At 53.0% G+C, this 12,335-nt stretch overlaps 1 protein-coding gene across 1 annotated transcript in view; it reads left to right on the forward strand.

The window, feature by feature from the left end:
- Positions 1–12,335, forward strand: part of Col5a1 (collagen type V alpha 1 chain) — a 152,651-nt gene that overhangs the window by 63,784 nt on the left and 76,532 nt on the right. The window contains 8 exon segments of the mRNA XM_050154925.1: positions 1,081–1,212; positions 1,693–1,932; positions 2,657–2,836; positions 3,385–3,441; positions 8,403–8,444; positions 8,646–8,708; positions 10,463–10,537; positions 11,757–11,849. Coding sequence (XP_050010882.1) covers positions 1,081–1,212; positions 1,693–1,932; positions 2,657–2,836; positions 3,385–3,441; positions 8,403–8,444; positions 8,646–8,708; positions 10,463–10,537; positions 11,757–11,849 — 882 coding nt within the window.

Here is a 12,335-nt window from a genome sequence, read left to right on the forward strand (position 1 = left end):
CATCTCTGGCCAGATTCACAGTGGGAGCACAGGCAGACCCGGATGGCTCAGAGTTGCAGGGTTACAAAGGACTGTGGAAGCTGCAGGACCATAGGGGAAGTAGTGTGTGATGTCTGATCCACTTTACCATGGAGTAGTTATACTGACCCAGCCATGATGGAGTCTCTCAGGGAAGTCCCGTCAGCAGCTGTGGTCTTTAATCTTCCACACACGCCCATGAATGGATGCAGCTAGGTGGTGCCCTTTACCCTCAGGTTGTGGCCTCAGTTTTTCTTTAGAGTGCAGCCCGTTCCCTCATGGGCACCTGAAGCATGCACAGCCCTGTGTATTGTGGTCAGTTCCCTGACTCCCAGAGTAGCTGCGACTTTGAAGGACAGCCATGTGTGTCCCCTTTGTCCTTTTCCCCATTTCTCGCTCTAGTTGATGGGTCCCTTTGCTCACCCCAGGCCCTCTGTTATTCATTTTACTTGGAGTTCTTCCTAGTCTTTCCCCTGCCTCTGGCCAGGCTTGTCTTCTGCTCCTCTGAGCTCTTTGCCTCTCCAGCTGTATTTCTCCTTACACCTCTCCTCTTCCACTGCTCCTCAGACGAGGTAGGGGTATTCATGGGGCAGTAGGGCTCCCTGGCCTAGAGCGCACCCCCACAGATCCTGGGTTGATGGATGGATGTCCAAAGCCAGCCTCCACTAGGTCCCTGATTTGTATTTGAGGACAAAAATGCCTGCTTCTGACTATGAGTCCCATGAGTTGGGGTTGAAGGTCATGTTTGGTGCCTAATGGCTGTGACCAATGGAACTCATACTTTGCCCCGGCTCTGATTCCTATGGGTCACATGTAACCTCTTTGAGGGTTCTGCTTTTGCTGACCTCTCAGGAGCATGTGAGGTCATCCATCTCCATGTTGGGTTTCTGGGTTTTGTTCAGCTTCTCAGGGAGTGACTGAGGGAAAAACCCTGTCTGGGGACCCTTGGTGCTGGGCAGTGCCTTGTGACATCTGATTTCCCACCTGAGCCAGGGCAAGGGGGTTGACAGGCTGCCTTGTAATACGTCCATTTCCTTCTTCCTATGGCCACATTGACTTCAGTACCCAGAAGGAGACGGTGAGACCTATTACTACGAGTATCCATATTATGAAGACCCTGAAGACCCGGGGAAGGAGCCTGCCCCTACGCAGAAGCCAGTGGAAGCTGCCAGAGAAACCACAGAGGTTCCTGAGGTCTGAGCTGGACTGGGGCTGGGTGGGGGAGGTTCCTGGTCCCTTCAGGCCATGAAGCAGGGGAGGGTGGAGAGCCAGAAGCTATGAACATGGTGGCACATACCCACAATCCTAGCTCTTGGGAAGCTGAGTTGGGACAGTCATGAGTTCTAGGCCAGCCTGGGCTACAGAGGGAAACATTCTCCCTCCCCACATATATGGACGCTTAAGCTGTGGTTGGACCTTTCCTGGTGTGTCCCTGGGTGGTCCTCCATCTACTCATGCACTCCTGGTAGCTGGTGTTCATGAACTAGCTGCCTCCCTCCTCATTGCCCCTGCCATTCGGGGACTGAGGATCCTGAATCCAAGTCCATACGCCTTGGCTGAGTTCTACATCTATGCACTGATATTCACTGTCATACTAAAGGGTTGCTAGGAAGGGTGCTTATAAAATCCCGGATCCAGGTCCCCTGACTGCCTCTCTCTATTCTCTGCCCCCAGGAACAGACCCAGCCCCCACCAGAAGCCCCCACAGTGCCTGAGACCAGCGACATTGCCGGCAAGGAGGATGAGCCAAGAATTGAGGACTATGACTAAGTGCCCACTGATGACTACTACACTGTCTCACCTTATGAAGACCTTGGCTATGGCGAGGGGGTAGAGAACCCTGACCAGCCCACCAACCCTGACTCAGGGGCCGAGATTCCCACCAGCACCACTGTTACCTCCAACACCTCCAATGTAATTGTCTTCCTTCCTTTATGTCTTGACCTAGGGGAGGGGTGGAGAAGGGGCCCAGGCTGTGGCTCTGGGACCCTGCTGAGAACCCACTTCCTTGAGTGGCCTTCATTGCTCAACCCCCCACCCCCATACTCTGGCTCCCGAGTCCTCTGTAGTGGGGTTGAGTGTGTTTAGAAGCCTTTGGCTTTTCTGAGTTTATTTCCATTTTCCACTGCAAAATAGGTAGAATAGCTCTTGGGCTCTGAGTTCTCATTCTCAGGGTGGTACAGATAATACTGTAGATTTTGGCTCCAGGAGTACCATCCGTGAGCATCAGAGTAACCCTCACGGGGCACTGTGTTCTTTGCTGTTATAAAAACCCTCGGTTTCCAGGGTGCAAGCTTTAATCACCCACGGAGTGGATAGAGTACAGCTGTAATCACCAACTGAGTGCCAACCTCCCCAGCGGGGAGTGCCGCTCTCAGAGACTGCCCTAACTTGTCATGGGGTCTTGGGCAGTTTGGGGAACAATCCCCATGGTGGCTGGGAAGTGTGCCGAAGGGCTGCAGGGAGCACAGGTCTTCACAGAATCCCCATGGGCTTCAGCTCTAGATGGTCTGTTGTGGACCACTGGTTGTTATGTGCCCAGCAGAAATTGCCAGACTCAGCGCCAGCCAGGTGAAGTCTGCAGTCACTTGGTCGGCCACCCTGAGTGACTCTGCCCCTTCTGCCCCTTCATCTACAGCCAGCTCCGCCTCCAGGGGAAGGGAAGGATGACCTGGGTGGTGAGTTCACCGAGGAAACTATCAAGAACATAGAGGACAACTACTATGACCCATACTTCGACCCTGACTCTGACTCCAACGTCTCGCCCTCAGAGATAGGGCCAGGCATGCCGGCTAACCAGGACACCATCTACGAGGGGGTAAGAGACCCAGGCTCCTCTCTGCTCAGGGGGCATCTGGGTGGTGGGAAAGGGGCAGCCCTTCCAGAAGTCTGAGGGTGGCAAGAGTGACCTAGGATGCCACGCAACTTCATTCTTCTCTTTTTAATTAACTAACTAACCAGTTAACTAATTTGAGATAGAATCTCATTATGTAGACTAGGCTGGCCTGAAATTCACTGTGTAGACCAGACTAATACTCATATAGATCCATCTGCCTTGGCCTCCCAAGTGCTGGGGTTAAAGGCATGTGCCACCATGCTTGGATGAGCTTCTCTCATTAAAGTGGCCCCTCCAACTTCCATTAGCTGCGCCTCATTGCCTGATTGCGTCGGTATATGCGTGGCTGGGTGTGAGGATGAGCAGCCCGCTTCAGCTCATTAACTTCCTCCTGGACACAAGGGGAGGCACCTGGTGGCAGGGAGCACTCTGCCTTTGCACAACTTTTGTGTCATGTGGACTTTTTGTTTCCTTTCTCTCCCCCGTTCTTCTTCTCTTGAATCTCACATTCCACCCTGACCCCCACCCAGATTGGAGGACCTCGAGGTGAGAAAGGACAAAAGGGAGAGCCAGCCATCATTGAGCCGGTAAGGACACAGATGTGTGTGTGTGTGTGTGTGTGTGTGTGTGTGTGTGTGTGTCTTTGCTGTGGTGTCCTCTGCTAAGCTCGTGGTGGTTTTGTAGAGTGTGACCAGACTGTGGGTCCCTTCTCTGCCCATCAGGATACTCAAGAAGCCACCCCCATGCAATCATCCCTTGTATCGCAGATGCTTGGGAGAATCTGGGTGGGGGAGTATTCCAGAGCTCGGTCAAGGTGTTGGGCAGCATGTAGATCACAAGTGTCTGTACTTGGAGAGAAGGCGGAAGGTCAGAGCACCTCTGCAGAGATTTCCTTAGAAGAAGGGACACAGACCTCGAGAGGGAGGCTGGACCAAGGCTGGGTGGGGAACTCGTAGTGTAAGGAGCAGGCAGGGGGGTAGTTAGTTAAGGACTTCATCTCTCTGTGTCCCTAATGCCCCCATTTGAGTCCCTTTACTGCATGCAACCATTGAAACAGGAAAGACGGTCAAGGGAATGTCAGTGGTTCTGAGGTAGGATTCACCTCTGAGTAAAGCCCCATGTATTTAGGCAGTGGGATCCTGGGTAAGTTAACACAAGGACCTATAGAGAATGTGTGGTTGTGTACAGCCCATGTCCCCTCCTCGGTCAGAGAGTTTTGTGGGAGCCTGGCCTTGTCCTGCTGGGTGCTGTGGCCTGCTTAGGTCTTAGAGCTGCTGACATCAGGACTTTGACCTCAGAGATCAGAAAGCTGTGTGATTGACTGTACTGGGCTTGATAGCCTTGGGAGTGTAGGCTCACAATTGGCTTTGCCTAGAGGATCTCGCCACTGAGGTCATCTGTCCTAACATAGTCCGTGAGGAGGCTCTTGTCCCTACATCCCAGCCATTGCAAGGCTGGAGAGCTGTTACTTCCACTACCAGGACTTGGCTCTCTGGAGCTGAGTTCATGACATGACCTTGGGGCTCCCTCAGAGAAAGAACCAGCCTCATAGGGTCGCCACCTTCACAAACGGGGAGAGCCTTGCTTGGCAGTGCTTAGTAGGCCAGTGGACCAGGGCAAGCTCCCTGCCTTGGCCTCTTTCCTGGCCAAGGGAAGCTTTTGAAGAAAGCCTCTTGCTGGTCCAAGGGCTCTACCTGCTACTCATGCCCCTGGTTCCCCCTGGCAGTGAGCCTGAGGACATATATCCTCTTTCTAGATCCCTCCCTGACCTCCCTATGGATCTAAAGATGACAACCCTTATCTGAGGCTGTATGATCAGGGCACAGAGGGAAAGGGGGCAGAGCATCAGGGTAGCCCAACTCAGGGGCCCCTTGCTCAACCCCATGGGAAACCTCTACCCAAGTTCATGTTCACAGGAGGCTAGTCCTAAAGAGGAGCATCTCAAGGGACCAAGACAGACTTATCCCCAGGCACAAGTCTGAGGCTTGTTCTACTCTGTGCCAGAGGGAGGTTGCTGCACAGATCTCTGCTATGCTAGACCTCCATACAGCACTGCTTCAATGGGGCTTCACCTCAGGTGGGCGTGGTCATCCATTGCAGCCCCTTGATGGGGTCCCTGATACTTCACTAAAAGGAGCGTCTTTCCTGGGTAGGGCAGTGAGATCCCAGAGAAGGCAGGTACCCAAGGCTCTGCAGGCCTCAAGGTTGGTCCCCAGCTTCAGAAGTGGTTGGGTGGTACCTCTGAGTAAGGCTTACTTAAGCTTATTGTATGTAGAGTTGGCACCCCAGTTTGAGTGTGGGAGGGGCATGGAGAGAGAGCCCTTCCCTGAAGGAGGCTGTGGGTGAGAGCGGGCCAGAGATAGCACTGAGAACATAAAGGCGGTCCAATGGACACCCATCTCTAGAAGATCCAGTTCCTCTTCTCTGGGAAGAGCCCAAGCCATCTGGAGGCAGTTACAGAAGCCTCCCCCACCCCCGCCTGTTGCTTGCTTCTTCCCAGCTTCCTCAGAGTGTCCACAGGGCCTTTGGCGAGTCCCCCACGGAGAGATGGTGTAAACATTTGGAATTGTCAACCTGGAGCGTCGCCAGATGTCCTCAGAGTCTTAGCTATACATAAACAGATGGAAGCCTTGGGGACTGGCAGCGTATACCCTGCCCCGTGTGGGGGCGGCTGCTATTCCCTCTGTCCCACACCTGTCCCACAGCATGGGTTTATAACTACCGAGCACAGCGCCAGTCCATCCCCTGCATCCAGAAGAGGCATAGCTGGCCCTCCCTGCTCAGGTTTAGCTCCTCTCATTTATCAGCAAGACAAGGGGCTCCTTAAAAGGACAGAGACGAGGCAGACCCAGTAGTAGCCTTGGCACCAGCCTACAACGGGCTCAGGGGCCAGAAGTGCTGAGTTGATGCCTCTCACCTGGTGCCATTCACTCTACCTTCCTGGTTTATCATTGACTCTTTTTGGGCAAAAGAGACCATGTCTCAAGTAGCTCAGGCTGGCCTTGAACTTCCTAACCAGTTGAGGATAACCTCAAACTCCTGATTCTCCTTCCTCCCACTTCTTAGTCCTGGGGTTAGGAGTTCAAACCCAGGGCTACAAAGTATGCTAGGCAATCACTTTACCAAAGGACCCCAGGCTCCGCCATTGCTTCTAGTTTGTTCTGTATAGCAGGTGGATGGATCTCTATTAAGAATGGTTTGGGAGCGGAGAGTGACTGCATATGCCTATGATACCAGCAACGGGGAGGTTGAGGCTGGAGGATCTGAGCTCTGTCTTTACTCACTGAAAAGTAAACGTCTTCAGTTTGGCCAAGTCTGAGATTTTTTTATTTCTGGTTTTTCTTTAACCATATGTATTTAAGGAAATGAACAACATGGCCTTTTATCATCATCATCATCACCACCACTGTTTTTATTATTGTGTATGTAGGTACATTTTGGTATGGGTATGTACAATGTATGCCTGTGGGTGTGTGTACATACACGCAGAGGTCAAAGTTAGATGCCAATTGTTTCCTTTAGTTGCACTCCACTTTATTTTTTTAAGGTTTATTTTATCTTTAAAATATTTCTGAAGTGTCTGCCATGTATGTGCAGGTGCCCTCAGCACCCTGAAGAGGGTTTCCCTGGAGGTAGGAAGGTGGTGAGCTCAGCCATTGTCTAGACTGCTGGGACAGTGAACTCCAGGGCTCCGCCTTCTCCAGTTACAGGTGCAAGCCTAGCTTTTATGTGGATCCCGGGATCCAGACTCAGGTTCTCATGCTTGCACACTTTATTGACTCAGCCATCTCTCCAGCCCTCAAGATGGATGCTTTGACATACCCAGCGTGTGTATACACCGCGAGGGGCTCCGTCTGCCACCCTGTGTCCCAGCCTTTCTCTGTGTGAGCATGAGTCAGTGTGTGAGTGTGGCTTATTGGGGTTAGTGAGGGTGGCTGAGATTGTTTATCATAGGCCACCAGTGAATAAGCCCTGTCAGTTACAGAGACCTTCTCCTGTAGTTCCGAGCCCCAGTGCGTTAGGAGATGGTGGGGGTGTGGGGTGCTGCTTAGGTTCAGCTTGCCTCAGAAGGCCACGGGACCAGGGCTGTTTCCCCTAGCCACATGCCTTCCTTTTTGTTCTAACCTGGGGTGATCCGGGACTGGCCTCCCGTGAGCTCCCACAGTGTTGCTCCCGCTCCTCAGAACAACAGTGTGTGTGTCTGCAAAGACAGCTGCTGTCTCCTGGGCCCTGCTTGGACCAGTGGTTCCCTTAGTCCCTTCTCCACTTCTGAGTCCTCCCAGCTGCCTGTCAGGGGAAACGGGAAGTGGGAAGATGCGCCGCTTGGATGAGTTCTCTGTGTACATCACACACACAAATATTTCTCTAGTGCATCTGTGTAAACATGGCGTATAGCTTCCCAGAGACCAGGAGACCTCATAGGCAGGGTGGCTAAGGTGTGTGGGGGGGGGGGGTAGGGTCCTTTGCTGCCCCTAGTCAGTTGGGCTTCACTCACCCCCCCCCCCCTTTAGCCATGGTGACCAGCATTTCAGGCCGCACACCTCCACTTGAACAGGTCTTTTCGCTTGTCAGGGCAAAGCACACATTTGACAAGAGAGTCATGGGTTTTCAAAGACACATTGGAGGCATGATGGTACCCATTATCTCAGCAGAAAGCCATTCTTATTTCCTTTGGCTGGGAGACTAGACAGGGACCTGGCCCAAGGCCAAGGCCTCAGCCACTCACTCCATTATTCCTGCAGTCTTGAGAAGCAAGACGTACCTATGGATGTCTCTCACATGGCTAGTCTGTACGGCATGCCAGTGTCATGACAGGGTCCTGCAACTACCCACCCAAAGCCTGTCCCAGACTCTGGGTACCAGCCTGTGGCCTGGAGTACAGATCCCCACTCCCCCAGCACAGATTCTCCTCAAGTGTGCAAGGGACTCAGAATGTTCTGGGTAGGCAGTGATGGGGAGACCAAGAGAAGTCTGGGTGGCGCTTTCTGAAGGGGGTGCCCAAAAATGCAGGTCTCAGAGCAGAAAAGCCCTTCTTTTAAGAAGGGCCAATAGGTACCAGGATGCCTTATCCCCTTTGGGGGTTGGACACAGTGAGGGCTAGTGACAGGATGGAAGATGGGAAAAAAGGCGGTTGTGGGTCAGATGACTTCAGCAGGATGCTGGGAACTTGGGAGGAGGAATTGGGTGTGTCCTGAGTACCCTCAGCCCATGTAGCTTCTTTTCCTCAGCCTTTGTCAGTCCACCTAGGTGCCTGGTCCTGGGGTCTGTTCCACCCCTTGGGTGGCTGGATTTCAGGTAGATGACAGAGGACAGCAGTAGTATTCGGGGCTGTTTCTCTTATTCTGGCTTGTGGTGCTTTTGTCAACGTTGTGTTTGAGGAGAATGCAAAGATGGTAAGAGTGTGTTCCCCACCACAGGCCGCTGCCCCTGAGCCCTGTAGGGACTGACTGATCTCTTGATTGACTGTTAGAAATCTAGACTGTTGTCCACCAGCTCGGTTGGGCTAGACCAGTGATCTCAGATGTCCCCCTTCTCTTCCTCTCTACAGGGCATGCTGATAGAGGGGCCCCCAGGGCCAGAAGGCCCTGCTGTGAGTGTCTGCATTTATTACCCTCTGACCTGTGGGAGGTACTGTGGGGGGAACTCCTGGGTAGGAAGTTGGATGCTCTCCACCTTTGCAGATACCTACGTCTGCTTCCCTGACCCCACTCTGCTCTCATTTAACCAGAAGTGAAGGCTTTGCCCTGCGGCCTTATCTGAAACCCTGTCTTGACTTTATTTTTAATTCCAGGGTCTTCCAGGACCACCAGGAACTACGGGTCCTACTGGCCAAGTGGGTGACCCTGGAGAAAGGGTAAGAGGCCGATTCAGTTCCAAGACCATGTGCTCAGTGGGCTTGTCTGTGCGTCCTTCCTCTTGCCGTGTCTGGTCTCTTCCTCCTTTTTTCCTGCTCTGCCTCCTGCACTGTTTTCTGATGTAGAAATGACACTAAGGATGTCTACTTCTTCCTCACATGACCCCTCTCCCCAGGGCCATGCATTGTCATCCCCTCAGGTCTCTATGGAGTTGACTCTTACCTGGTTCTGTCTCAGGGGTGTAAGAACCAAGCTGGGCCCAAAGGCAGCCGGCATCAGCCTTGGCCAGTAGTCAGATGCCCTTGACAGTGGCCCTACATTAGCGAGACAGCTTGAAGGGCCCTGGTGAGACACAGGAGCAGCTACTGACCCAGAGCCTACATTAGTTCTCACGTTAGCCCCTCTTATTAGAAATCAGACACTGGCTGGGCAATTTGTTCAAGGTGGGATGTGAGCCCTGTCCTGGGCTGTGGACCTACCGACACTTGGTGGTGGGTTGGAGTATTGCAGCCTGTGGGTTTCTGAAGCCCTTCCTTCCTTCCTTCCTTCCTTCCTTCCTTCCTTCCTTCCTTCCTTCCTGCCTGCCTGCCTGCCTGCCTGCCTGCCTGCCTGCCTTCCTGCCTTCCTGCCTTCCTGCCTGCCTGCCTTCCTGCCTTCCTGCCTTCCTTCCTTCCTTCTTTCTTTTCCTCCTTCCCTCATTCTCCCTTCCTCCCTCTCACCCCTCCCCTCCCTCCCTTCCTCTCTTCCTCCCTTCCTCCCTTGCTCTTTCCCTTCCTCTCTTCCTTCTCTCTCTTCTGCCTGCTCATCTACCAAATGTCATCACTATAGTCAGACAGCCGAGGTACAGATGAGATTGTATGTGTGTTAAGGACAGGCATTTGTCCCTGGAGCTGATTCTTGGCCCAGCACAGTAAGTCGTTTAAGCAGGAGGTAGAAAGGAAGATGATGGTGTGCTCTCATGGAAGGGTGTCACTAGCATGTTCTGCTGGCTGTGGCCTCTTCAAGGCAGTGGTTGAGGATATCATGGTGGTTTAGGCAATTTTGGGTAAATGGTAAAGTTAGACGCCTGTAGATACAGGGAAGACTGGGGGTTGTAGGCGTGGGTGTCTCTGCAAGCTGGGTTCAGTTTGAGCATCTGAGTTCACTTTTTAAGACAGCCTGGACTCTGACTCTGTCACAGCCTCTGTCCCTTCCTGTAAGCCAGGGCTTGAAGAATGTTCCCGAACACGTTAAAGTCACTCGAGATGGCTTTGTGCTCCCGTGGGTGGTCTTTCCTTCTGTTCACACCGTACTCTGGGTCTGTCCAAACGAATAGGTGCTCGCTCTGTCCTGTCCTCCAGTCCCTGGTCACATGCAGAGCTGGGAACCGGAGCTAGGAGGGCTCCTCTTTCATGGCCAGGGGCGCTTGAGGCCACAGTTCTCGGGCTCCAGTCTCTGTGGAGACAGTGGGGGCTCTCTGGAATGATGGGAGCTGGCCCCTGCCTTTTTCCAAGCCTGACACTCAGTCTTCAGCCTCCAGCCAGACACAGTCACCTGCCTTTTCTCTCTGAATTCCTAATACCCAAGTCAGCTCCCTCACTCCCCATCCCCACAGCCCCCTATTGTGTTATTTCTTTCTCTGGGTTTCTAGAACGTTTCCCGTTCTGGAGTCTTTGTCTTGCCTAGACTGTTTTCTGAATTCTCATTCTCAGTGCTGCTGCTCAGCTCCGTCCTTCCGTCTCTCTGACCAATTTTCTTTCCGCTCTGTCTGTAGGGTCCCCCTGGGCGCCCAGGTCTTCCTGGTGCTGATGGCTTGCCTGGTCCTCCAGGAACAATGCTTATGCTGCCGGTAAGTGTCTCTAATTGACTGAGGAGGTTGCAGTGGGTAGGTCCTGGAAGGGATGTGTGTGCACTGATATGTAGTAGCCCAGGAATGGGGTTTCTGGGTGTGGTTCATTGGAAGCTACTTCTGTACCGTCTTCTGTAACTGTGGGGGTTTATTCTAGAACCTTCTAGGTGCCACTTTCCATTGGCACTTTAATCCTAAGTAATAAGAATGAAGCCCAGGCTTATATTCTGTGTCTGTGATAAGTGGAGAATGGTCCCTCAGATCAGTCGTTCATAGATGGAAGACTTGGAGCTCAGAGAGTAGCTGAAAGTCAACCAGGATCCAAACCAAGAATTTTCCTAGGTATCTGTGTCCTTGTAGCCAGCACCCAAACACTGCTGCTGGCCTTGGGGTCTCTGCAGTTACAGGAGACGATGAAGGGAGGGGTACATGCCCTGGACTCTTGTCTCTTCTCCAGAGAACAACTGGGCCATTGCAGAAGTGCCCTCAGGAGGGAGGGTTCTGGGTAGGCCAGGCCTAACAAACCTGGGCAAGTGAGGAGTTAGAAGCAGGCATAGGCAGGGCTGGGCCAGCCCCTCAGCCACCTTGTTCTTGACTGTTTTCCTTAGCCCTCATCTCCTTCACTGTGCCTGAGCCCCGTGTCCTCAGAGCTGGATTCAGCCCTGTGCCTTCATCACTGTGTTTCCAGGTCTGTGCCCTCAGCACTGTGTTCTCAGCTCTGCTCTTTAAGTACAGTGCTCCCAGGCCAGCTGGTGTGATGGAGGACGGAAAGTTGGCAGGTTCCCCTCTCAAGGGCAGATGTTGAAGAAAGTGGTATTTGGTGCTCCTGGTCTCTTTCTAAGGTCTCAGGACAAGAGCACCAGCTGCACTGTATGCCCCAGACGCACGTCACACTAAGGGAGACCCAGCCCATGGTGTCCCTTGCAGGTCCTTTGGACCTAGCCCTATTTCTTTGACCCCTGACTATGTTTTGCAGTGGTGAGGGTCTGTGGCTCCTCAGGGTGCAAAGCAATGAAGGCCCAAAGTCCTTTGTGAGCATAGGGCCGGGTTTCAGGTGTCCACGCTACAGGAAGAGCTGTGATTGCTGTGGAACACAGGTGAACGCAGGTTCTGGGATTGGAAGTCTCTGCTTACATAAGGACCATGAGACCCACCTCATGCTAGGGTCAGAGTGGGTGCCATGTTCCTTCCCTAGTGACCCTTCACCTTTCTCTTGCAGTTCCGGTTTGGAGGTGGTGGTGATGCTGGTTCTAAGGGACCCATGGTCTCTGCCCAGGAATCCCAGGCTCAGGCTATCCTCCAGCAAGCCAGGGTGAGTAGTGTGAATGCCTGGGGTTCTAAGAGCCTGGCTCCGGTGGCTGCAGAGATCAAATGATTGTCTCACAGTTTGCCTGGTCAGGAGCATAGGGAAGGTTGGGTCCTCCACAGTGAGGGGTAAAGAGGCCTCTGGATCTCTGCAGCTTGTCTGACCCAGTGAACCCCTTTTCTGCCACATACAGACACTCACCTCTGTTGCCAGACCTTGCACTTGGGGCTAGTCAAGGGGAAAGGCACTCTCAGGGCTCTGGGTGGGGATGCTGGATGGTTGACTCAGTTTCCCTGGGCTGGGGTTTTTATTGAGTGCAAGGACACATCCTAGGATAGGAAACAGCTTGTAGATCCAAGGTCCCTCAAACTGGACCCAGAATCTTTCATGGACCCACAGGCTCTTGCACTGGGTCCAGGGTCTCTCACACTGAGCCCAGAGTCACAGATCTGGGTCCAGGGTCCCCTCATTCCTGAGTAAGCCCATCAGGAA

Source organism: Alexandromys fortis, unplaced genomic scaffold, assembly GCF_014885135.2.
Source record: "Alexandromys fortis isolate MF-2015 unplaced genomic scaffold, M_Fortis_MF-2015_v1.1 scaffold_72, whole genome shotgun sequence".
NCBI lineage: Eukaryota > Metazoa > Chordata > Mammalia > Rodentia > Cricetidae > Alexandromys > Alexandromys fortis.